The 27,092-nt window shown below is 41.6% G+C and overlaps 1 protein-coding gene across 18 annotated transcripts in view; it reads right to left on the bottom strand.

The window, feature by feature from the left end:
• The window catches only part of LOC146589120 (uncharacterized), a 77,127-nt gene that overhangs the window by 16,862 nt on the left and 33,173 nt on the right, over positions 1 to 27,092 (bottom strand). For 7 of the 18 annotated variants that reach the window (XR_014897253.1, XR_014897254.1, XR_014897255.1 and 4 more), the window contains exon 4: positions 24,644 to 24,723. Coding sequence is in view for 4 of the 18 variants with exons in the window: in XM_085316821.1 (XP_085172947.1) it covers positions 24,644 to 24,723 (80 nt within the window). In the remaining 14 variants the exon portion in view is untranslated. Of the gene's footprint in view, positions 1 to 5,637; positions 5,838 to 6,647; positions 6,818 to 7,683; positions 7,760 to 22,185; positions 22,469 to 24,643; positions 24,724 to 25,174; positions 25,573 to 27,092 lie in introns of those variants that run through there. The other 11 variants (XR_014897265.1, XR_014897256.1, XR_014897259.1 and 8 more) reach the window with 5 other exon arrangements.

Below are 27,092 nucleotides of genomic sequence, written 5' to 3'. Positions count from 1 at the left end.
TATAAAAGCCATATTCGATTATAAATACCATCAGTTTTAACTCTGTACATCTAATGAATGTTCATGACAGCATGGACTCAGTCCACACGAAACACATCTTCATACACGTTGTATGCTCACTCGTAGTCCCAAAATGCCATACAACATGACTGTATGTTAAGGAGTATTTGGAAGACAAATGTACTAAGGAGGAATGAGGACCTCGATCTCATAGACAGTAAATCACAGAATGGTTGAGGTTGGAAGGGACCTCCGAGATCATCTAGTCCAATCCCCCTGCTCAAGCAGGGTCACCTAAAGCGCGTTGCACAGGATCGTGTCCAGGTAGGTTTTGAGTATCTTCAGAGGAGACTCCACAACCTCTCTGAGCAACCTGTTCCAGTGCTCTGTCACTCTCACAGTAAAGAAGTTTTTCCTTACATTCAAATGGAAAAAGGAAGAAAAATAAGTGACTTATCTGAGATCCCACAAGAGTGTCTGTAGCAGAATTTCAGAGTCTGCACCAATGGTTTAATCAAAAAAAAAAAAAATTGTCATGCTATAATGGTAGAGGCTGTTTCTCTTCATTAATAATAAAACAAGACAGGCTCCACGAGCTGATAGGAACAAGAATCCCTAGCACTGGAGAAGATTTTAAAATTAGAAAGCTAAGTCATTTGATCTTTAAGAGAAATTGGAACAGCTATTTCCCAGGAAAAACACATGCCAGTCACACCAGTGAACACCTATTCCCTGGGTGTCTGCGACTATGGAGAACCACGACTCTGACCCTGATCCACAGAAAAAGCCCTCGCAAGTCCGCCTGTACCGAAGACAACTCATAAGCAGTGCCTAGGTCTTACACCCCCATCTGCATAGACGGCCTCCGCCTCAAGATGCTATAAGGGACTGTCCGCATAAAACCAATTGCAGCAGCTGGTCCCAGGTCATTATTTGATTACATTACTGCTTAATTGCCATTTTTAAATTATTTGCATGGTAACAACAAAAAGTCAATCTAGCAAAGGAAATCCATTCTTTGAACAACTTCTGCATTTTTTTTTAGACTCCAACTATTGCTACATAAGCTATTTGATTAATATGGGGCCCTCATGGGAAAGCCACTACAGGCTTTGATTTTATTTCCTACTTCCTCTCCTCTTAAAATGACAATTCAAGTCCCTAAAAGTAAAGGGCAAAAGATCCCTTATTTTGTCTTTACAAGATGACAGGTTTTTTTCTTTGCTATTTTCCTGTAGGAAGATATAACAACACTACATTTGCTCCTCCATGCGGTGAGATTTCTTAAATAAAAACTTACGTTATATATGTATGGCCTTGGAAGGAGAACTGCATTAGCCTATTAACTATCCACATTTGCTTTAGACTTGGCCAGCCACCTAGAAAACCTGCCAAGACCTTTCTGGCAGCCCTTTCCCAACGGTTCCAGGAAAACATGGAATATTCAAAGAATTCTAGGGCCTCCTGGCTTTGTTTGTCACCACTCTCCTTGCCCACTTAAAACTAAATCACAGGCAAATTGCTCTAATGCCCTATTAAAGATTTTAAAACAGCCTTCTCCACAGTAGGGTATCTGAGGACAAATCTGCGTTAATATATAATGCAAAGCCTACATTAATACATAATGTGATGTGGCATCAGGCAGACCAAGGGCTTCACAAAAAGTAAGGGGGGCTGCTTTACGAACATGGAATTTCTTACAGGAATCCTCCTGTTTGGAGTTTTAAAAACTCCCTCAGATACCCAGATGAAGGAGGGAAGTCACTTCCTCCTCATTGCTTCTGTTCAGGTTTCAGGTCAGTGTCATACAAGTAGAAATAAACAAAAAATTTCAACCATTTTATGAGAATTCACTGCTTCCGTGGATCTCAAGCCACTGCTTGAGCAATGCTTTTAAGGATATGCTCAAGTCCTATTGCTCAGAGCTTGTCCGTAAGCTAACTTAATCAAGGCTTCAAAATGACCAAATGACATGATTCTACAACTGGGATTAAGAGCAGGATCCACATAGATGGCAAAAGGAAGCTTTTTCTTTGCAATCTAAAATAGGATATAATTCCTTTCAAAATCATAGTAGGAAAAAGATAAAAATCCTGCTGCCATTTGCACGAACTAAGTTATTACTAACCAAGAGCAGAAATTGGCTCATCTGACTTGCACAGCGTCCTCCTGGTTTTCAAATGCACAAGCAGCATGCTTTAAATAATTTGAAGAGCTATTTTTTTATTACACAGAAAAAGCCTCCTTGTGATTTCAGATGTCAAGTAGTCATCCTTAATTCCAAGCACTAATTTATGGATTAGATGTTTAACCCTTGACTTCAACGCAGATTGAAAGTTTCTTGTTACCCAGAGCTGACAGAACTGCCCCCCGAGCACCCCTACATCTCTGCGTTCATGCGCGACTGCACCAATTCCTGGGGCTCTTCAGCCTCCTTTGACTCATTTTGGTGCAGGGCTGACTCTCTGCACACCGTCTGTCTGCTATGCTTTCCCAGAAACGGGACCTTGCACCCCACTAGTCTCAGAAGCTATCATGCGCTCCTCTTTACTCCAGATAACCTCTTCAGCTCACTAGTCGTAACAGGTTTGCAATTCTGTACTTCACAGGCATGTGACAACTGAGGCTAACAGACAAACAAAATGCAAAGTCTCCAAAAACCAACTACTCCTCACCTCAGCTTCACCAATCAATGCACACATCTAGAGAAAATGGTGAAAACCAAGTATTTCATTACCTCAGTTCTCTTCAATTCTTAAGTGTTCCCTCAGCTCAAGAAAAAGTTTTCTAAGGACAGTTTTTGCATGGGTTGCTGTACTTAGGAAAAATAATCCATGACAGTGTCTGAGATAGAGCGAAAGCACGACTTAATGCAATTATCAGAGGTATATTCATAAAGATACCCTTGCCGTATCTCCTAAGATCTATATGCAATTATATATTTGTATATCTTAATGTAATATAATTGAGAATTCAGAAATATGAAGCATATATATATGAACACGATAGAAAATACAAAGCCAGCCTCAAGACACACTGTCTTATGAGGTCCTCCTTCCTTTTTCTCAAATACACAGCAGTGAGTTGGTGTGCACACCTCCTGAGGGGACGCATGCAGCTTGTAATGAGATTGTGGATATATATTTTGCAATTTAAAATTGCCCCTCTATTGGGTAATAAACAAAACAGAGTGTCATTGGACCTGTCGCGCTAACAATTCCCTCAGCAGAGTCTGGATATTCTCCAGCCTCTTTTATTGAAGGAGGAGGAGAATATAGTTCTCTAACTCTGATGCAAAGTCCTGAGTAGTCACTTTATGAAATGCAGCTACTAACACAGGACCATCATGGATTTATTACAGCACTATGGTTATAGTTCCTGACTGATGACTTATATCCTAGAACCCTAGAAATAGAAATGATTTAGCAGTCTAACGACATCATTACCAATGTAGTAAGCAGTATACATTGATTTCATTTTTTTCCAGTAAGTCTGAAGTTGTTTAATTTCTCATTCAATAGCTATTCTCATAGACAAATAAAGAGAAACAACTGAAATATCTTAGAGCCTTTATCAAATAAGTACTCCTTTCATACTGCTGAAGTTATTAAAGGGCAATTTCCAAAATCAACTCAAACCACAACATTTCTGCAACAGAACAACCATGTCTTCACTTCTTCCCTTCCCAGTTCCTTGCTGCTCTTCCTTATTTTCCTCATTCTGTTTTAAAATCCTCTCCTAAGCTAACAACCTCACTTATGAAAGGAAATGGAAAGCCAGGGGAAGCTGTGGCATTTGACAGACTGCAAACGCCACTACTGCAAACCGCTCTCTCATGCCACAATGGCAATTCCTTGTCAGAAGAGATGAATGGACACTTCAAACACAAGAAAAACAAACTTTAAAATACGCCCACATCAGCGGCATTGATCCGGGAATGGGTTTGACCTTCCGTTTACAACGATTACTTAAATCTCATTAAAGCCAAGGGATACAGAGGGTCTGTCTACACTCTTCATGGGACCGACGGCAGCAGCCCCAAGCCTAGCACCAACCCGAGCTGCTGCAGCCTCAGATCTCCGGCCAAGAGCATGTGTAAGAGCCAGCTCCGGCCCACCGGCAGCAGGGCTGTGCTAGCGCCATGCTGTACCAGAGCTCAACAAGCCCTGCAGCAGCCACCGATAGCTCGAGCATATCTGTACGACATGCTCTTGCATGGTGAAGATCATCTCTAACCTCAAGCTGAAAAGGGGGTGTGAAAGCAGGACCAGGTGTAACTCTTCTCCCCCTTTCTGGTTTTATTACTTCTGATAATACCAGGCTTCCAAGTAACTCATTTAACAAAGAAGGAAAAGGTCACAACATATGTTTGATGTTCACATGCAGACCTGCAATCCAGCTGGCCTGGCTTTTTCCCCCAGACCCTTCAATGATATGCTGCCTGACCTTGGATAAATCACTTCACCGCCCTCTGCTTTCCTCTCTGCACAGTGGTCATGCAATCCTTTCCCATCTCACACAGCAACTGCAAAGAACTGGAGATGGACCATGGCACTGGATAATTATTACTGATACTGCTGTATCATAGTTATTCAGTATGCAAGCCAAAGTGAAGGCAAAACTTTTATCCTCCCTTCATTTTCACATCAGTGGCAAACTAGGTGCTTAATCCTTTGCAGGAAACAGATACAGACTGGATCCAAATCTGGACTTCTCTCATATATCTTCTCCAAGAGTGGCAAGTGTTAGCTGCCCTGCACAATACTGCAGAAATGCAAACACAGGTAGCTGAGATGTCCTTCCCACCGGTTCTTCCCTCTTCTTGAACAGCCGCACCACATCCTAAACCCTGAAATAGGAAAGTCAAAACTCTCTTCTGACATTATTAGCATACGTATCATAATTCTGTGTATGGCTATAAGAGACATAAACATCGTATCTCTTCTCAACCTGCAAAGTTCTTGGTCCCAGTAACTTCTAAAGGCAGTTGGTTTCATTTTTAAAATTAAATATTGGTGAGAAAGAGCTGCTTTTAAACACTTTCTATTTGTCACCATTTCAATTGCATTTTGCCATGTATTCGTTTTGCAAGACCATGTTAATTTCTCTAACTATTTTTTTTTAAATCATATCCTGAATTTCTCTTCCCTTTGTAATGGAAATGGTTCTGGTCTAATACTTTCAGGTATCTCCACACCTGGGACAAGTTCGGTAGCATCTTTCTGAGACACTCTTCCTTTCCTCAGATTTGGTAGTACAGCACCTATTCTGCATACCTTACAAGCTCTGGTCCCCAAAACATCGACTGCACCCACATGATCTTCACATCAGTAAAGTACAGTGGTTTATCCCCTCAGCATTTATAACAGGATCAAACTCTGAAATGTTCTTAAAAGCTTCCCACACATGGCTTGAGCTTTGTATGTTTAAACTGCCTTTAATGGCTCTAGGAACAGCAAGCAAGAAGGTCTAATTCCCTATCAAGGATTCAGTCAGTAAAAAAGGGAAGAAGAAAATCTGTCTTTCAGCACCAGCCTGACTGGTTATGGCTTTTTTAGACATTGTTAGTTGCACGTGTGAAAAATGGCCCATTCACAAAAATACTCTCACACTACGATTGTTAGACATGACACTTACACGTCACTGTTAATTATAAATGACTTGATCCTGACATTTCGTTAATACATTGTGAAAGCCATAATGAAACCCTATGAGCAGTATGTGTCACACCTGTAACAAAGACGTGCTTTAGAGAAATCACAGTCTTGTCATCAGACCTTGGCAAAAGGTGGAAAGAACAACGGCAGCAGGCTGACTCACATTTGAACCACATTTATCCTCGACGGCCTGCGAGGGCAACGTGAAAACCTTGCCCTGCAACATTTGCGCCTCGGCGGAACAAGGCAGCAGTCTGGTTACCTCAATGCAGGAACCCACAGGAACGTAGATGGAGGATGGAAATCAAGGACTCCGTATTGCCTACACCTATGCTTTTCTTAGAATAAGAAAATGAGGCAAGGTTTTTCTTAAAAAAAGGAAAAAAAAAAAAGTGGCAGCGCCTGAGGTGGTGGGCAGGACCCTGTGAGTGGCTCCTACAGGGAGCTTGCAGCCACCCCTGGGGGTCCCGCCTGCAGCCTGATGGCTCTTTCCGCACATGTAAGTGGCTTTTACACTATGGATTTGGGAAGGACGAAGCAAGAGAAGGGGGCAGTAAGCAGGAGCCACTGCATATAACACAGAACACTGAATTTCAATCTCTTTCCACACCCGCCCCAGAAACCTGATTCTTGAACTTACTTAACCAAGAAACAAGGCCATGACATTGCACAAGGAGCTAATTTCACCCTATAGCATGTAAAAAAATAAGCAGATCATCTTTTACATGCTATAGGGTGAAATCAGGTTCTGTGTAATTTCACCCTATAGCATGTAAAATATGATCCGCTCAGGCAGAACACATTTTACATTTTGCACATAAAAATCCAAATATATGCAATGGGGGCTGCCTGGAGCATCAGTGGAGTCAGGCAACTGGAAGTTTTGGCTTATTTAATAAAAAAGTAAATACAAGAAGTTTTATTTTTCCAGATAAAACATTTAGGATCTTCCCCTGCTATGGGAAATTTCCAAACCTCAGATTTCCTTTCTGTTCCAGTTTAGACTGGAAGCTTCTGTCAGAAGGGTAAATCCTGCTGGCCTGGCACCAGGTACGTAGGAGCCTGCCTCTGACTGAAGTCTGAATGGATATAGCAACTTATTCCGAAAACTCACATGGAAAACATCACACTTAACCTGGTTTCGTATCTGAGCCACAAAGCTATAAGGGGAAAAGTAGGAACGAGAAAAGAAAAATCGGTGGAAGGAAGATGCAGGTTCAAAATCCTACCCTGGCCTCAGACTGCTCATTTCAAACAGATGAGCATCTGGATATTGAGCTGACTACATCAGCTAATTCTTTTATTTTCCAATTACACTGTACATTGTGATCAATATCTACATCTAATTGAAAGGACAGACTTTTCCCTTACAGGTTACACTTTTTGACTCCTACATGCACAAAAAGAACTTCCTTCTTCAGTAATTTACAACTTCAAAAGGAGAGAGTAACAGCATTTCTGAGGCCTGAGCTTTGAATCTGTGTAATGAAATTGTCTTATTTTTAACTGTCTGAGCAGCTTTCAAGCAGAAGCGTGTTAGAATTCATATTAATTTGTGCAGTACCCTATCATCATCATAATTTAGCTCACAAGGTTGCTGTGCTTGGAATTCCAGTTATGACATGAATTCTATACATTTTATACAGATTTATAAATGGCATCAATAGAACACTTAGGGCCTTATTCATTAAACAATGAGTCATTCTGGCATTCCATTCTATTTCATCCCAGTTCTTACAAAACTTTTATGTACAAATTTGGCTGTACTTAATGCATCTGATTTAGCAGGAGAAGTGTTGCAGCAGAGTTTCAGCTGGGTGTGGAAGCAGATGAAAGGCATTGTTCAAAAAGAAGAGAAAAAAAAATTACTTCAACGGTCAAAGTTTTCTGAGCTTTAGTCTACTTTCTAAGAGACCGGCATTCAGGTCCCAGAAACCAGCCCTCGCCTCCGCATTCTCCCCACCACAGCTTGGCCCCCAAAGACAGCTGGGAGGCAACCGGATAGACCGGTCGGAAAGAAGCTTACCGGGTTGCAAGCCATCAGGTACCACTTCTGTGGATAAGCAGAGTTCCTCCTCCTTCGGGACTGTTAAGTTGGCACCCTTCACAAGTATCATAGCCATGTGAAAACACAGAAGCAGAAGAAAATTTCCAATAGTGCACTATTTCAAGTATTTTCTCACTGTCCAGTAAACCAAAAAAATCCCTCAAATTACTAGTGAATCCAACGCTCGAACCTTATCTCTTCCAGTACCACTAAAACACATTTGTCAAGAAGAACTATTAAACTGCAAGAGGCTTAAAGACTTCAGTTACTACGCGCTTTATAACTGTGGCACCAGAGAGCTCCAGTGATGGTGCAGTAGCACAACACACATCTTCAAAATAAATTCCGTAGTAGCCTAGAAGCCTTCATACGGACTGGAGCTTTTCTTTGTGCGTTTTAAATGAGAAGTGAGTTGCAAATAAAGAGACTAAACCAAAATAGGACGTCACCTTTGACAAATTTATCTATGCTACAAATAGCAACTAGCAGTATGTCTACACCACAAAATATAGGACTATTGCTTGGTAAATTCTAACTTAATCTAGGCAGAGCACATAAAAATAGCAGTGAAGTCATGATGGTATGGGTTTTAGCATGTTCTAGCAACCCGAGCACAAAGTCTCCAGGGACACGCTGGTTACTAGCCAGTGAAAATTTGTCTGAACTGTTCTCATTACTTTATTCAATCCAGTTAGTCCAGGTAAACTGGTATATGCTACAAACAGCTCTCCATTTTGCAGTTTGGACTTCTCAGCACATATTACTAAATTTTATTTTTTCTTCATCCCATCAACTCTCCTCCTGACTGCACTTCAGCCACATCACAAAAGATGCTGTGCTCCACCGCAGAGATCAGCCAGTGAGATCAAAAAACATTACGGGGAAATCTGTGAATGCTCAAATCACTGTTCCCTCTGCCTGTCAGTCAATTTCAATAAAGCTTGCCAGAGCATAATAATCTCAGAAGTCACTGATCCTGTCTCAAATTTGACTGCAATTAGAAAATGAGCTCAAAAGTTGTTGGAAAGAGAGAGATACAAATGTACATAAAGCACGCGAGCACCCTGGCTGTCTTGTCATGGGAAACCATTTCAACATCTCATCATTCTTTGGGTGTCTGCAGTTTTCTTCATCACATATATAAGCATCAGTGCTGATTTTTGGTCTTTATCCTTAATAAACCTTGGTAAATTTGGAATCTATTTCACTATATATTCTTGTATATTAGGACACTATCCATCTAGCAATCACCATGCCAAAAAAAGCACAATACTATTTGCACCGACGGCCCGTAAGAGAAAACAAGAGCATCTGTTCAAATAAAGTATACCATCTCATTTTCATTAGTTCTCTCACCATGATATTTCTGGTATTTTGTTTTATGTTACAGACTTAAAGGAACAAAAATGAGGTCAAAGTTCAGATTTTATTATTGTAAGACAAACAATTTTCTGAAAGGTGGGTTGCTAATTTAATTTTTCATTTTATGTTCCAATGGACATGTTTTCTAAAAAAGTTATACATCCTACTATTCACAGGTTTATTGAATAAAATTTGAGAATGGAACAGTAATGGAAAAGAATTAAAAACAAGACGTTTATTTTTTAATTACCCAGGCTAAAAGAAACAGAACTGGCAATTAAAGGAACTGCTCACGTCTAGCCACCTTCCATTTGCTTCATCCTCTTTTAATCTACGGCTCTTGAGTTGTTCCTTTACTCTTTGCAAGAGGTCCACAATTGTAACACTGCCATACTCTCCTGGAAATTTATTTAAATGGCATATGATAGAAGCCATATGATAGAAGCTTAATTACATAGAGGGCATATGGAAGGCATATGACATAAGGACATATGGAAGGCATATGATAGAAGGGCATCCGAGGACATATGACGGAAGTCTAATTAATTGACAATACATTCCTCTCACGGGGGGAGAGCTGGAATGCTACTTTGTTCAGAACAAAATAGGCATATTGAATTATGCTTATTGTCAACTTCCATGTACCACTGACCATTCTCCTGTTTAATTATTACTCCTTGTTCTTTGGAGAAAGATAGATCATTTGATTTGCATATCCATCTGCCACATAAAGTTAACTTTTATAGCAACAGATGTGTATGTTAGTACAAGTAACCATTATTTTGAATCTTGAGAAATTCTTTAAGACCTGTGGAATGCAGGTCTGAAATGTTACCACCAAAAAAAGAAACAAAACATTCTGATTTGGGAGCAACTATGTAAGGGTATTCCCTACACAAGTACTTAACAGGTAAAGAATGAACCCTTATGGAAGAGCTCTCCATTAGACATGAGTCAATGCAGCTTGTGGATTTACATCAGCTGAAATTTGCACTTCTATCTGCAAAAAGCTTTACAAGAGGTAAAGTACTGCCTAAAACGTGCCAAAAATATTCTTCTTTCTTAACTAGCTGCATATGTTTAACGCATATGCCTTCATGAAACACAGAAGTGATGTTGTGTTAGCCCTGATTCTTGCCTTGTCCTAAGGAACTGTAGAGTTATAAAACATGGTAGCCATACCTGTAACCTCTTCGAAAACAAAATGGAATAAAACTCCACTAATCCACTCTTTGAATTGCTAACACTTGAGCACTGAATAACATTCAACAACTTCTCTCTGCATTCAATGCACAACGGTACGCAGAGTATAGAGTTTTCAAGCACCATTCTAACAGACATTTTTTTTAGATAACTTAGACACCTTGAAACATTGCTATCCTTTTCACACTTCCAGATTAGCCTAACAAAGTGCATATTGCGCCTCCCTCTTGCTTTTACTCAGCGACTTATAAAGTTTGCCCACTAGTAAACAATCCTCATGTTAGTTATGGGAATTCACTGACCCATGCCAGGATTAGCCATACAGCTGGAGATGCAGCAGAGCATGTGTTTTGGGCCGACTAAGCGTTAGGGCAACCACCTTCATCCAGGCTCTCAGGGGATCCAAAACCTAAACACTGCCAATGAACAGATCCTGATTCCTGTGTTCAAATAGGACCAGATTTTGGGCAGATTTTTTTTCCAGTCCCTGGGCATTCAGACAAATATAACTGTAGATTTCACTAGCAGCTAAGAAGTTAGGCATCCTTCCAACATTTTAGACACCTAAGATACCCAGAAACATCTTCTCTAGCCCATTAGCCCAGAAGAACTGCAGATGGAAAGCCTGCCAGCCCATAGGAAAAGGCAAGGACCTGTCATGAGCACGTGTGTTCTCAGTACATGCCTACTCTCCACACAAGCTCCCTAACACATTTAGAGGCAGCTGCATGGCTCCTTAATCAGAACTGCTGCAAGGGAGAAGCAAATCTCCTCTACTGGCAGTGCCCAGACTCATCAGCCCTTGAAACGTCCAGTTGACCTGTACAGGCCTGGAAAAAAGCTTAAGGACTGCCACATTAGCCATCTATAATCACTACTGTGTATTGCCTAAGAACAGCTTTCATGAGAACTGTGTAGATTTTGGTACTCTTACAAGAACCCTTGCAGGCTTTACCTGGAAGCATCAGCACTAGCCTCTACCCTTCCTGAGAGGCAGCGAGTACGCTAGGTCGCACTCTGCTACAGGCTACAGCACCGTTTAACTCCCAGACCACAGTCAAAGACCAGAGAAAAAGGAAACCCCTTATATACCTCAACAACAGGTACAATACCAGGTGTTTTTCACGTTACCTTTGGAGACTTCTGATTGCTGACCGCAAAGGCAACACTGATACGTTGCCATGGCCCTTTTTAGGAATGTTACACATTGCGCTGCTCAAATGCTAATAAAGACAGACAAGTATTACCAGTCCACTGAATTTGCTGAACACTCAATGATACAGCACCAGTAAGTTAAAAAAAAAAAAAAAAAAAAAAAAAAAAAAAAAAAAAAAAAAAAAAAAAAAAAAAAAAAAAAAAAGAGCTGAGAGAATGAACATTTCTGAAGTTCTAGAGAGGCAGAAGACAAGAAAAGCTTTTCCAGCTGCATCTTACCTGCTCTTTCCTGTTCCATGTGTCCAGAGCAAACATTGCTGAGGAATTATGGTCGCTCATCACGCCGTTTTGTGCAAGACCCAAGGAAAGCTAGGAGGTTGTACAGTTATCTCCCTTGGTGTAATTCTAAACTATACAACCTACTACCTCAACCTGGATGCATGCAGTCAAAAATGCTGAAAGCTACCCACCATTTCACAGCCAACACAATGTCAAGGTTTCTAGTTAAAAAAAAAAAATCCTCAAATTCTCATGGCACTAATTTAGAAGTAATAAATGCTTTGCTAGTGAAAAGACACCAAAGTTCTCCACACTGCATATGTTAACAGATGAAACACAATAAGCAATGGTTATTACTGCTAGGTATACACAAGATCGTGGTCACTTTTCATACAAGAAGGAAGTCTGTAGCTGCTCCCCACACACACACACACAAAAAAGCTTTTTCCCATCCACAGCAAATGCATCTGGACTACAGCACAGAACAGATACGTACATTTTTTAGAGTGCTTAAAGAAGGGTTAGAATGAAAGCTGTCCTAATATATCTCCTCCCACTGACCTCCGAACATGCGCCTTGGCTCCTGAAATGTTTAAAGGATGATTGGAGAAGTGGCGGCAGGAGAACTGCAAAAGGGGCAGAAAGTTTTAAGAAAATTTTGTCCTTGCACCAAATCCCTTTGTCAAGGCTCATGATTTTTAAATGGAATACCGAGCCTCTATGAGTAATCAGAATAAAATGATGTCCCCTTAACAGGGAACACATGACATTTTTTACTTGTATTAGTTCACAGTCAAACAACCGGGATGTTATCATTGTGACTCATTCCTATTACCCACCAAAGTATTACATAAAGCAGTACGCTCTCTATTTATTATGGCTTACAAACGGGGATTAGCATCTTAAAATATGCTAGTGGAACTGAATCAGTCCTGAGATGCTGCCTCTCAGGTGAATGCATCCTCCAGCATAGCAGCTCCACAGCAGAAGAGGATTACAAGGGAATCAAACCCTACGAATATTGAGCTGTACTGAATAGATGGCATCTTGGCTATCCGTATTTCCTTGGGATAAAGTGACATTGCTGATTATGAAAAAGCCAGTGTCCTACCTTTACATTCAAAGCCTCTTTAGAAATAAAGGAGGAGCACGAGAAATAATGCCACTCTTCCCTATTCAGCTTGCAAAAGTGGAAGGATATTTTGGGGGAGGGGAAGCAAGACTTCTACAAGGTTTAAACATACACGATGTTGGTAATACCAGCAGAATTTGTAACAGCTCCTTATTTACAAAAGCTTACTTTGAACTGATAGGTGCTAGGGAAATACAAAGTTTTATTTTAGTTAACAGCACAGTACAGCACCATCACAGAGTCACTGTTAACCACTTAATTAATTTGAACAGTGATCGAATCAAAGTTGGATCAGAAAACCAAGGCTTTCTGGCCCTGCACTCTGACCAGGGGCTTTTCTACAGACTAAAAGCATCCTGAAGCCAACCCAGATCTTGGTGCAACACCATCATTGCACTGAGCATCTATTGTCAGACACGAAGTCCAGCGAAGTAACCATGTAGCTCTATGGAATTCAATGAATCTGTGCTGATTTTGTATGGCTGAAAAATCTCAAATTCCACTAAACTGTGTGACTTAGGAGACATAACAACCCTTTAGACTTTCAAAAATATCTTCCCTATTTTGTACTCTACAGCTAATACAGCATATTTATAACTGAAGCGATTTCAGTATCACTTGGTTGGCTACTCATTTTTTCTGCAATTTATCTTTGCAAGCATTTTTCTGTGTCTGAATTTTCTCATAGATTTTACACATCATATAATCCAAAATAATTAAAAATGATTATTTCTATCTGTTCAATTTAATTAAGTAAAGCTCTGTTACCATTGCACTAACACAGGCATGCCTTCCAGACCAGGTAGCTAGTTATAACCAGAACTGAGTAAATAACACTCAAAGAATTTGCTCTCAAATAGAAAAGGGAGAAAAAGTGTTTTGTTTAATTTGTATCCTTAACTCAGTAAAAGCCCTTTCACAGACATTATGATAGAAAATTCCTTGTGATTAATATTCTAGACTTGGGCCTAAATAACTCAAATTTTTCTCAGGTTGGCAAATGTCACCGTGAAAGTTTTCTTCCTGACTCTCCACCTCTCCTTGCCACTCTTCCATCACAACTTCAACTTCCTCTTCATCGCCACACTTACAAACCCCTGAGCTGTCAGCTCGGTGCTGGCATTTACTCAAAGAGCATTCTCACTCCCTCCTCCAGCACTATACGAAGTAGGGGAGCCTAAGCCTTGCTCGACACATGTGCTTCCACCAGAAGGGCTTGAACCTTCTTTAAGTCCTTGGGACAAAGTCCTCACGGAGGAAATGCTGGCCTGAGTTACTACATATACCAAAGGCCTTGTACCAAATGTGATGGTACTAAACATACCTTTTTATGGACCCGAACGTTACCTATGCCCACTTCAGAGCTCCTTTAGTGAGCAATGTAAGAAGACTTTAAGATGGAGCATCTTCTAAACACAGTTTGTGTCATAGGGTCGAATACTTAACTCACGCTCAGGTCAATTTGCAGCTTGCTACACAGACTGTCTGGTTAAGCATCCCCCACCTGAGATCTCAGCATCAGAATTAGAGATATTTTGTTTCTGCTACTTTAAGCTCAGATGAAGCTTGGAGAGATGAAAATATATTTGCATCCCAGATGAACTGTAATTTCAAGCAGAAAAGGTGTCATGCATCTAGTCACTGTCAATTAGAGTATCTGCTGCTATTACTGACATTAGGAATTAAGTTTAGGAATCGAGATCAAAAGTCATCTAATTACAACCACCTCAGCACCTTCGGTACATCTATCAAAGCCTGGGTATTTGGTAATTGACTGTGTGCTATAAAAGTTCTTTTTGCAGGAGGAGAGCAAGACAGATGCATAGCACCAGGGTCTTAATAGACTTTCTTTTGGTGGTATGAATTCCTATGTTTGTTTTATAGTGATTTTAGTCAATTATGTCTTTACCTAATTAGCACAATTATACCTAATTATATAATTAGGGTAAATATGTAACATAATGACAATGTTCAATTATGATATGCATCGATGTCATAAAAGTTCCTATTAAATATAGTGGTGGGGAGAAGGGAGCCCTGCATTCCTATAAAAGCGCATGTGCCTCGCTGCCTATTGTTCGTGCAGCCTTTTAAGCCTCTTGCTTTTTCAGAGCCACAGAAATGATTTCACACTTTCATGGACAAAAGGAAATCTGTCCCAGCCCAGCTAATTCTATTTTAAAGCAACAGTATGATCTAAAACCGGTGGTTTTTTCACTCAGTGTAACTTTGATTTCTAAAACACACACAGTAGCTGAAGTAAACACGTGAAAACACTGCTCTCCCATCACAGGGAAGAGACAAGACTCATTTTCAATGAACAGTCGTTTTCATACGGAGAGAACTCTTCACTGCAGCGTCTCTTCCAAGCCTGATTCAGGGTTTCCAGCTCTAAGGCTAACAACAGCCCGTGCCACCTACGTGAGCGGGGCCTGGATCGAACTGCAGGTTTCAGTCTAGCCCACGAAGCTACGAAGCATCACTCACTGCACCACACGTTCCCCTCCTGGACTGCAGGTGAGAGCAGAATTCAGAAGTCTGCTTCCCTACTGTACACTAGATGAACCCAAACTTTCAATTTAATGAGAGAATTCAAATCCAGAACTGATTGTTGACAACTGAATAGCTGGAAAATTCTATTCTTTTAAAAACATGCTTCAAAGCAAAACAGCAGTTGAGTCAGGATCCATAGCGAAGCAGGGTTTCAGAGGGCAGAATATCCCCCAACAGTAATGACAAAAAAAATAGTGCCTCAAGAATTAATCCCCTCCAGCTACAACGCACTTTCTGGGCGTCCACAGGCCGTTTCTGTCGACTTTACAGATATAAAGAAGATAGCAATGATACCAGCAACGGAAACTCAGTACAGACTAATTAAAGAAAGCTGAAATCTCTTTTGTCGTTATTTTGTCATTATCATCAGCAAAATCATCAACTGAGACTTGGCCCTGAATCCTATGGCTGTAAATGATGTAGAAGGAAGAAAAGCTCGTCTTCACTCTTAGGTCCTAGGCAGACTACTGCAGGGCTAGACAAGGAGGTAGCAGAAAGCTGAAAGCACTCATTAAAAAAATATTTTCTTAAGTCATTGAGAAAAATACCGTAACCCACAAATGATACTGTTCCAGTCTGAGGTCTGAAATCTTGTTTGCTAAATTTCAACCTGCAAATTTTGCTAGTAGGACTTAGTTGTTGTGATGAGGAACCTCAAGAAGTTCAAAGGTTTACTCCAGCTCAGAGACCTCTCCTAGAAGTCTGGTAGACAGGCTAAACAGGGCTGCAATTTTAAGAGTCTGCAAACTATGGAAAAAAATTTCATCTGGGCTTAGCTGAAATCTAGAGTAAGTATAATTTTGAAAGCTATCCAAAATTTTTCAACACATTAAAAAAAATGGTTTCTCCTTGACTTTTTAGCCAGAGTTACAACAATCTGAAGATTTACTCGATATTACATTTCAGTATTGGATATTCTTAGAGGAAGGGTAGCCACGCTGTGACTCCTGAACCACATATAGCTTTTGTCAGTCGTTTGAGCACAGTATCTGCTCTGGGTTAGATGACACGTGACAAGAGCAGCTCTGTGGCAGACCCAGGGATAGCGCAGGAATCCTGGTGGGGAAGGAGGCACAGACCAGCAATGGCTGCAAGGTTCATGACACCAGATGACTCCAAAACCTAGCTTTTTGCCTAGCCAGGCCTGTTCCGTGACGAAGCATTGCCACTATCGTATCTAACTGAGAAGCAAGGTCAAAGTTTCCACTCAGGGCACGTGATGTACAGCTGGCTACGTGACTTCAGCATGAAGCTCGGTGAGCCTAGGCTGAATGCTCTTGTTCTCGATTCTGCATGGTGAGAGTGCTCAGAGCTTATGCTGGTTTTGCATGCATGCTTGAAAGAAAAAGATGTTATACGTGATTACCGAGAGGCTGTACCAAAACCTGGTGCCAATTCCAGAGTGGCAGAGTGAGGTTGTACTTTGTCATGATACTGCACAACACCCAGAATAAGTTCTGCAAAGACTCTATGATCAGCTGGAGAGCATCTCCTCCTTCAGATTACCACGCCTAATGCAATTTCTTCTTGGAGACAACTTTTTTCACAAGTTATAGAGACTTTCTGGCTCAAAGACATGAATCAGTCTTGCATTCCTCCCCTTAAGATCATCCTCTATTTTCTCTCTTACTGATTAAGGGCAAATTAAAAAAAGAGAGGAGAGAGAGAGTTATTTATTTGTCTTTGAAGAGTTTAACCAGATTTGATTATCTGAATAAGAGTATTTGGATAAGTTTCAAATTCCACAGGGTACACAACTACATTCTGCTTATCATGATTCCCATTTGCCACTGCATATGGTTATTCTTATTATCTGAGCACTATTGTGTGTTCATATCTCTGCTGAGCTGCGTCCGCTGTGCTCCACACCAGACAAGACCAGGAAAAGGGGGCGCAGGCAGATGAAACAGTTGTTGCGCTTGGGTGGATACTGCATAACACGCTTTCTGCAAAGGGCTTTACAAGTGCTTTCAATGAACGATGCCATTAAAAGGAGTGAGAAGTGGTCTTGTCATTTTTCAGGGAGAAAGACATAATTTGCCTAACTCAAACAGAGAGGAGCTCCGATCGAAAAAGGTTTGCATTGCATCTGCAGATAAGAACCACTACTCTTGGATGAAACTGCAACCATGGCAGAATGAAATGCTATTGTACGAAAAACCTTTGCAGATGCAGTTAAAGCCATGTAGTGCTACAGGAGGCATTTTTTTTTCCTCTTGGGAGGTACTAAAGCAATGACCCTGCCTATTTGCTAGAGAAAAGGATTGGATCTATTAAGGTACCAATTTTTGGAGAGGATACAGTGATTTTTTTCATGTCCCCAAGGCCTTTCCAGCACATCCGGTGTGCAGGTGCCCTGGTTGCTCTCCAGCTACAATAACTGCCTTCCATTTCCTCCAGTTCCCTTGCAACATCAAACTGGGTGAAGCACTCGATACTTCCCGCTCTGAGCAATTTTGCAGTGTCTGCGCACTGTTATGCAGCTGCTGTGCCTCAGTGACAGATGAAGAGATCTCTGTGCACTCAATACGGCACTTAGATCAAAGCTGCTGCATAAATGTAAGCTCCTTATCAAAAGCGGGGGGAAAAAAATTCCTAAGAGCTGTACAGGTAGAAACTCCACAGACTCCAATTAGTTTTTTCCATCCTAAAGGAAGACACATTTCAAGGTTCTTCACATCATTTTAGCAGGCTCAAGTTTCACCCTAAAACTTAATGAAGTGCAATGAAATATTACCAACAGAAAAGAAGCACAAATTAGTGTTGAAAACACAATGCAGTTTCTGATTGAGAGGCTGAGCTGAAAAACAAACGAGCGGGGGAGGACATCAGAGGCCACGGTCAAAAAAGGGGAGAAGGGAGGAGGAGTTTAATGAGACTCACGCTAAAGTAAAACAAACAGACAGACAATTCTGTAAGATTTAAGAGGAGAAGGAGGGGAGGCACAGGGCACAGGAGCTAGCGACAAGGTGGCAGAAGTTGGAGCTGGGCCATCCCTAGCACAACTTTGGCTCACAGAGCCCAGACTTTAGCAACATCAAGCAAACAGGTATGGTGAGAGCAGCTCAGTTCAGAGACCCAAACTCCATCCGGCATCACGGCGGCCGCTCGGAGGAAGCTATCTGGCTGCTGGTGGCACAAGCACTGACTCTACCCATGGCGGTAGCTCTACCCTCTTGCCATTAGGTAATGGGAAGGAAAAAAAAAAAATCTGGATATTTATTAGCAGGTGCCAACATAGTCAAACTGCACTAAAATATTTTACACGAGTTTCTTCCCTTTCCCTTGATTCAAATATGATTTCCGAATCCAAAAATGTGCTTTCAACTGCTCCCTCCCCCCTAGATCCAACCGTGGCACCTCATTTTGCTACACTTCTGCACAGCTCCCCGTCACAGGCTATTGGCACTCCCGAAGTAACGTCACCTGAAGTGCCAGCCTCCAGAAGCAGCAGCAGCAACAAATTCCAGGCTCTTCTCAGTAAACTCTGCCAGCAGCCTGATCTCTCCCAATGGCTTACAGGGAAGAGATCAAAATGCAGAAATACGTGCTCTGGTGGGGGTGGGGTCTGGCCACATCACACCTCCTCAAAGATTAGACTGAATGAACTAATAATTCCTTTATAGCCATAAAATGTAGGAATTGAATGCACTGCGTCTTCACAGCATTTCAGGAAAACCCAGCCTCTCTAGAAGAAACAATTCCCACTGTCACAAGCAGATGCCATCTCACCCTGCTTCCATCATAGCCCACGACAAAACTCTGCTTATTCCCCTGTGGCTGAAATAATGCTCACGATCAAAACAGAAAAAGGAGCCGAGAGGAGGAGGCAATGAGTTTTACAACGCTGGGAGCCTACAGCAATTTCACAGGTGAGGGCAAACAATTTTTAGGGGAGGTCTTTGCTCCAGGTCCGCGTGCTGGGACGTATCCCACGGTCACGCTTCAACACGGCCTCGCAGCACCGTGGCCAGGCTAACCTGAAAGACACCTGCCCTCCCCTCTCCTAGTCGCACTTTCTTGCCTGTTTTTTGCAGAACCAAAGCAGCGGCTGCAGACGCGCATCAAAGGGCTTTGAACCTCCGTAACTCGGAGACCCGCAGACCAGACTGGCGGCTCCCCGCTCTAACCCTGTGCCGTCGACGAAGGTAACGGCACACCTGAAAATCAGCTGCGTTATGGGACACGGGCACTCTGGCAAGCTGCGGGTCTCCGGGAAACACGCGTCTACCGCGGCCCTCGCACCTTCGCTTTCTCTGAGCGAGGCAGGACGACACTGGCCACCGGCTCCCGCACTCGAACACAGTTATAGTATCAGCTCACCTCTTGCCAAACGGTGTACTTTGAGCAAAAGGCTTGTTTCCATTCACAAGGAAGAAAAGCAGACTAATTTTATTAGCAGAGGCCTTTTTAACAAAATTTTATGCTTCTAGAGCAAACAGAAGCATACAGAAAAACTCTAGAAATTCAGTAAAGAAAGAAAGAAAACATTTTTGGACTGCTGCAGTATGTATAAAACCTGCCAAGTCAAAAACAGAGAAATTTAAAAGTGAAAACGCAGATCAAATCTTCAGTAGAATTAACACCAAAAGCTGCTGGAAAGTAACAGTCAGACTTCATTTTGAGTCTGGAGTCTAATTATTTTCACACAGGCTTTGTATATTTTTTTTTCTGCTCAAAAATAATTGTTCTACTTCCACAACTTTAAGATGTTACAGCTTTACGCAGCAGTTTTACACTGCCTCCTTACATGTATTTTTTCTCCTGCTCTACTGATCCTCTGTAGTTTATAGCATGATTTTTTCCCCTTAAAAATTACTTTAAAAGAAATAAATACCGTAAAATTAGAAGGAACAGGATTCCATAATAAACTAATTTTAGACTGAGAATAGGAGTTGGAGGCCAATAGAGCTCTGTAACAGAGCACGGTAAGTCTGCAGTATATCCAACGATTTGAGGCTTCTTGATATCAAATTGAACATTAGCATCTACTGCTCTCACAAACAAATCGGCGTCACTAAGCAAAGAAAGAATGGGGCCACGTTACTTTACACACGAAACAAATTTGTTACGTGCTTCCCAGCCACCTCAGGACCCCACACACGCCCCGCATCCAGACCTATGTGTAACACACCTGAGATTTAATTTCTTCAGGCTGAGGTCCAATAACTCTCCTGCCTCGTTTTATTCAGACACAGATGAGTTGCCAGTTTGTACGAGTGTATTTTAATACTAACCACAGCTCAAAAACTGATATGATAACCACCATATATTTTATATTTCCTTAAGAAAGGGAGGAGGGAAGGGAAGGTGGTGCTGGAGAAAGGTGCAAACAGGAAAGTCCAACGCTGTCGGTTTAAACGCATGAACTCACCGCTCTGTGCGCTTGCCACATAGACACATACCTATAGATACAAGCTTGTGCAGAATATGACCACAAGTTCGGATCTACGGGTTTGTGGCAACAGGCATCGATCTCTTCCGTTATTTGTTAATCTTTTATTTACTTATTTATTTTTAAGGAAAACCATTTCTGCAAGTGAGCGCGCTGTTAGGAAGCAGCAGCCGTCGTTCTCCTCAGCACGTTCAAACCCCCTCGTTTGGGGGGAAGCGAGGGGGAAGGCAGAGGGGAAGAGCTGCTTACCGACTTTGCTATAACATCAGCCATTACTACGTTTTTTTTTCACTCCCCAAAATCAGCAAAATAAAACAAATTATAAAATAAAATCAAGCAGGAGGTCTGTGTTTCTTTCCCATAGCTACTTAGCTGGGTGGAATTACTGCTGATTACACAGTTCTATGGACACACAATTAATGGACAGCATCGGTGGTACATGCGTAACAGTGTAACAAATTATTAAACAGGAAAGATTTTCTCCATAGGCACAGTCGCAATACATAAGCACACTCCCACTCCACAAAAGTCATTTTGTTTCCATTCTGGCAGGCCAGTTAAAAGAGACAGAGGAAACAACTATGCAAGAGTTGTTTTAACTTCCAGAGAAGTCATTATTGGTCTAGGGTGTTATTTTAATTCTATTTTTGAAGCAAAGAAAAATCAACTGAGAGTGAAAATCCTCTCACTTTACTAGCCAGCCTAGAAATCCCTGCTAAACTCCAAATCTCTGCCGCATCTGACTGCATTTCTACCTAAAATGACAGAGAGAAACAAAACTGCTTCAGGGTTTTCTAAAAGTCTTCAGAAAGAGTTGTGGAGCAAACTTTTGCCACTACAAGCAAGAAGTGCCTCCTCCTTTCCAAAGTTTCCAAGTTTTCTTTCCTGCGTAACTAACATTTCCCATTAATGGAATTTTATTTGGTGGGCAAATGGTGAGAAATTAGGCTGAAAAGTAGTCTGGCTCTAAGCTCCAAATAGAATTTATAAACAAAATTAGTGAGATTAACTGTTGCCTAACATGTCAAAATCTACACTTACTACCTCTTCTCTTTCTTCACAAGGTAAACTAAATTAATGTAAGCTAATACTATTCATTATACGATGAAACAGCCAGCACTTGGAAAATAGCTTTGCTATGTGGATACTCTTAAGAGTTTTCCCTCACTTCTTGTGCAGGTTCTTACAATAAAATACAATAAAATACAACCTTTATCAGCCTGGTAAAGGCATCGTTATAATTAATTACTATTTTCTTTTATCGGAATTACTGCTTGGGTCTGACTACCAGAAGCTCCTGTTCCATTTAGCAATAAAGATGTTAAACTTTGGTCATCCTTCCAAAGATCATCTAAACTGATTGTCTAAATTCAGATTCCTATGCTTTTACTTAGATACCCACCTCAAAAGCATCCAGCTTTTCCAAAGTTTTCAGCACCCAAAGTTTCCATCCAAATCATACCAAGAGAAGGAGTTGCGGGGCGGTCAACATCTTTGAGAGATCAGGACAACTTTTATGTAGGAGCCTGAACAAAACGCAGGAGCATCCAGAATTCAAAGAGTTCTGGCCCTGCGAAGTGTGTACAGTGGCCAAGGAAACGGGTGGGAGAGCACGTGGGTCCCGCGCACAGAACAGAGCCAGGTCACGCACGCATACGTGCTCTGTGCGCTTCTTCGGGAGTGAACTGCAAACAGAATAGAGCAAATCTTATCCTACCAGCAACAACCCATGCCCTCCGCCACAAAGCTGATTTACGTCAGGGAACCTAAGATGAAAATTCAAAGTATCTTTTGGTCCTTCCAAGCTTGTAGCCTAATAGGCACATTTAGAGCTAGTCACATTGCTGCTGCATGTACCAGTGTTTCTTGCAATGGCAAGGAATGTTTCCATTAGATTTTTATATCACTTATACTGTGACATAGTACTGCACAACTGAGAATGTTTTCTTTAGGATGATAGTAATTTTGACCCTAATATTCTCTACTGTACTCTTTACTATAATGCTAGTTGCACATCCATTTCTTCTGGCAGAGAAACTCCTTATTTTGTTCACATGAGCTAGGAAAGTAGTGACCTCACAGAAGTGCACATAGTATATGGAAATTAAGTTTTTACTACGTTTTCCTCAATCTAAACCTTTATTTTCCCTTAATAGCTCACAATCTCATTTTCTAATTGCTGGGACAGTTCCAGTCCTTGAAGGAAACGGAGATGCAACGTTTGGGTGGCCTGTACGTACCTCCCTGTGGTAGGACACGTGGCCTCAATTCGCACAGGAGGTTGCGGGCACCCAATACACACAAGCGACTGATCTTCGATACTGAATCATCTCACCTCCTTCCAGGCACAGCCCTAAGCCAAATCTTCTAAGATCCCATCACATGCTTATAAGGACAGATGATAGGTGTTGAGCCATAAAGCAAATACGCCCTTTACTTACTTTCCTAAAGGAGTGCCCAACTCTGCTCTAACTCGAGCCTATCATCTCCTATTCTCCTGTTACCCAATTGACCTTTACAAAAAAAGAAAAAAAAAAGTAAATTTTTTTTTTAAAAAGTAATGGGTGCTAGACTTCACTGCTGTAACTGCAGTTGTTCGGAAAGGAAAACAGAGAAAAAGAGAAAGCGGTACTAGCTGTTCCAGAAAAACAACTATGCACGTCAAAGCAACACTGTTTATCACTCAAGCAAGTCCCCACAATAAATCTGATGGACCACTTCTGCACTCCCGTGAGCCCCAGAGAAAGGCAGCTTGGTGGCACAAGGACTTCCTTTAGTGGCATCTACATGCTGTAAATGACAGGTGTCCAGGAACAGACCCATTCCTATTCATATATTTTGCAAAACAAACTCATCATGGACAATTTTTGACACAGTGAACTGATAGAGGCAGCAGCAAATGAAGAGGATTTTGTTTTTGTTTTAGAGATACAGGTTTGGGGATTTTTTTTGGAAAAGACACTGCTTTTTTTGTTTGATTGATTTTTTTTTGTTTTTCACATATCAAATATATTCAGGGAGACAGCGCCATAGATTATCCAAGATTTGGATTTTGAAACATTTGCCCACATTGATTAATCATACAGATACTTTATCTTTTGAAATCCTGATGAACATACGCACAGTGGCAGAAAATCTATGGTAGGCAAACAAATCAATCGTCTTCACAGTGTATTTGCCTAGAATGCTAAGATTACAAATAAAAAGCTTCAACCTGTACGTTCAGGACTGTGTTATTTATATTAAGGATTACGTTACCCTTATATTAAGTTTACCTGGCTTCACTATTTTGTAATATGCCAGTGATCATAACACCAACCAGGTATTGGTTCTAGAACCTGGGACACCAAAGGAAGCAACACACCTTTCTTTAATATTAAATCCATTATAAGACTGGCATTTTCTAGATTTAAAACCAACAGAATACTGAAAGAAACATGTAGAAATAAAGTCTCTAAAGACAGAGCACTGGTTTTGGTCTGTGGGTGGTATTCTTGCAAACCACAAAGCATAAATGTCCCGTCCAGGAAAATCGATCATTACGGAATGCATTGTGTGCCTGAGTAAAAGCTGTCTGCAGCCATTTCATACTTCGGTCATGAAAATGAGACAAATAAGAAACACAGCCACTAAATAATTCCTATCCTCTTCCTCCCCTCCTCCCCCCTCAGTTTTAATTCCAACCTATTTAGGCCTTTAAATATATAAATATATATATTCACATATTTTTTACTATACACATACATGCATGCTATCTTAGGTTTAAAAATCTCTCTCAGATTGCTGTACTTCACATAATTTAAAGAAATTGTAAGGAAAAAGACAACACTAAATGGAGAATCTAAGAGAAACCAAATTACCTCGGTAGCAGCACTTTACAAGATTTCTTATCGAACGTGCGCTGCCATATTGCTAGGCCCAACTCCTCAAGAAACGTATCCTGAAAGACAAAATATTATGGATATTTTCATGGCCAATTTTCAAGAAATGGAATCTACCTTTATATACCCAGAGGCTACAGTTTTACAAGCAAAAAGAACAGACGAGGTCCTAAAAGAAAAATTGCTCCCCCCATACACCTTTTTTTTTTTTTTTTTTTTTAAGATTAATTTCCGTGTTACACTTTGGATCAATGCACTCCTGCCCTCCCCCAAGCAGAGTTAAATCTCCGGAAATAAAACATTTCTTGTAACACAAACATTTAAGAAGTTTGCCAATTCTATTACCACCAAAGCGATCAAGAAAAATAAAGCAGCGTGGAGGTTGAAACAGCAAAAACATTCCTGGTCAGTCAGCTACACGCAACAACTTCTTAAACTGCTTAGTTATCATATATAGCTCCTTAACCAATTAAAGTTTGATAAAACAGAATCAAATAGGAGGATCGTTACCTGCTTTTGAGAAGGTTCACCAAGCAAGCATTTTAAGCTTTTTGACTCTTTTAACACTGATACAAGGAATAATTATTTCTCTCTGCCGACGCGATTGTTAAAGGAGGAGAAACCCCGGATTGCGGTGGCTTCGTGGATGCTATTCTTTTTGCACCACAGCAGGATTCTTGGCTGCCAGTCCAAGCTGCTTTCACTTGCCAAGTTTTAAGATGCCGGTTTTGCCTTTCATTTTATTGTTCCTTTCGCAACGTTAAAGACCGACTTAAAAAACCATGCACAGCTGCTATCGAGGAGGGGGGGGGAATTATTTGAATTTTGCACAAGAATGGAGATGAGGAAGGAGCGCGCTGTGATGTAACCACAACGACACCCACAGAAGCAGTCCCAGGATTGGGGGGGACGGACTCGCGCGCAGAATCCCGGCGCTTTCCGCCAGCGCAGTTGGGATCTAGGGAAAGAGCAGGAAATAATAAAAACGTCCGCATCTATGATCAACCCTAGTCACATCAGAGGTGGCGGCTGGTGCTCCTCTCCCCCCTCACCCCCCCCTTCTGCCCCACTCCTGTTTTTTAAATCCCCCTTCCGCTGCTCGCGCCCGCCCTTTCTCCTCGAGGAGCTCCTCGCGGGGGTGCGGGAGCGTGGAGGTTGGGGGCCAGCCTAAACAAAAGCGTTCCCCCCACGCGCACCGCCGTCCCCGCACCCTCGCCGCCGCTTTCCGCTGATAGGAGTTCAGCCGTGCCCACGCGTCCCGGCCTTTTCTTGACGCAACGCCACCGCGCAGAGCCTCGGCAAAAGCACCCTTCAAAATTCAACACCGGGCTGCAAAGTCTTCCGCCAAAAGCATTCGCCTATTGTCAGCAAGTCTTTTATTTTTTTTTTTTTTTAATTTTTTTAAGGAGATAGTGCAAAAAGGAAGATGGGAATAAATTTAAAAATCCCCCACTTACATGTATATTTTTCGATTTATTTTATTTTACTTGACGTAGCCACAAAAACACCGGGACCGGTACCGAAGCTCAAACGCGCTTAAAATGAACAAGCAACGACAACAGAAAGTTGTTTGTGGTCCTTTTCGGACTTCAGCTAGCCGTGAAAGCGATGCAGTGGATCGTGCCGAAGGTACCCGCCAGAGAAGGCTGTAACCCTCCCTTCTGGGGGAGCACGCTCGGACGCAAGCCCAGCCCGTCCGCGCAGCTACTTCTCGCTGCAGATGTTGGAGGGACACATCGCACGCGTCCGCGTAAAGAAAACTCTCCCTCTCGGACGCCGCTCCCCGAGTCACCGACGCAGACCTACACACATACCAAACGCACGCAGGACGCGCAGAACGGCCGAGGACGACTATTTTTCGCAGCGCATAGGTGACTGCTCTGGTATAGCCTGCGAGTGCGAAAATGGAAGCTGGTTGTTTCAAACACACAGTAATCGAGGGCGAAAACAGCTCTGACACCAGCTGTTACGCGCACAGAGGTTTACGGCTGACTTTACAGCAGAACTAACTGCAACTAGCGGAAGATGAATACACCCCCGTATATTCGTATTTAAGAGAAAAAGAGACAGGCTACAGACGACTTAAAGTTTCTGTGAAAACCGACAGTCAAACAAAAGCAGAATGAATTAATAAGGGGCAAAGAAAAACAGAAGCTTTGTTCTGAAGTGGAAGCATAAGATGTGAAATTTCAAAATCAGATGGCTTGGTCTGTGATTTCTTTCATTTAAATGAATTGATCTGTTGCTAAACTGCGGCTCTTGTGCCAAGAAACTTTTAACTCTTTCGGCTCAAAACTCAAGTTTTGCTATTTTCCTTCTCCTCCCAAGTATACTGGAATTAAATTAGAAAGCATAAAATCAAAACAAAAGGGGAAATAAAACCTAAAAGCATTAAAAAAAGGGGGGGGGGGAATTAAGCCCACAAGCA

The sequence above is a fragment of the Rhea americana genome, unplaced genomic scaffold, assembly GCF_003343005.1.
Source record: "Rhea americana isolate MKP2758 unplaced genomic scaffold, rheAme1 scaffold_48, whole genome shotgun sequence".
NCBI lineage: Eukaryota > Metazoa > Chordata > Aves > Rheiformes > Rheidae > Rhea > Rhea americana.
This window is presented reverse-complemented; position numbering and strand designations above follow the sequence as displayed.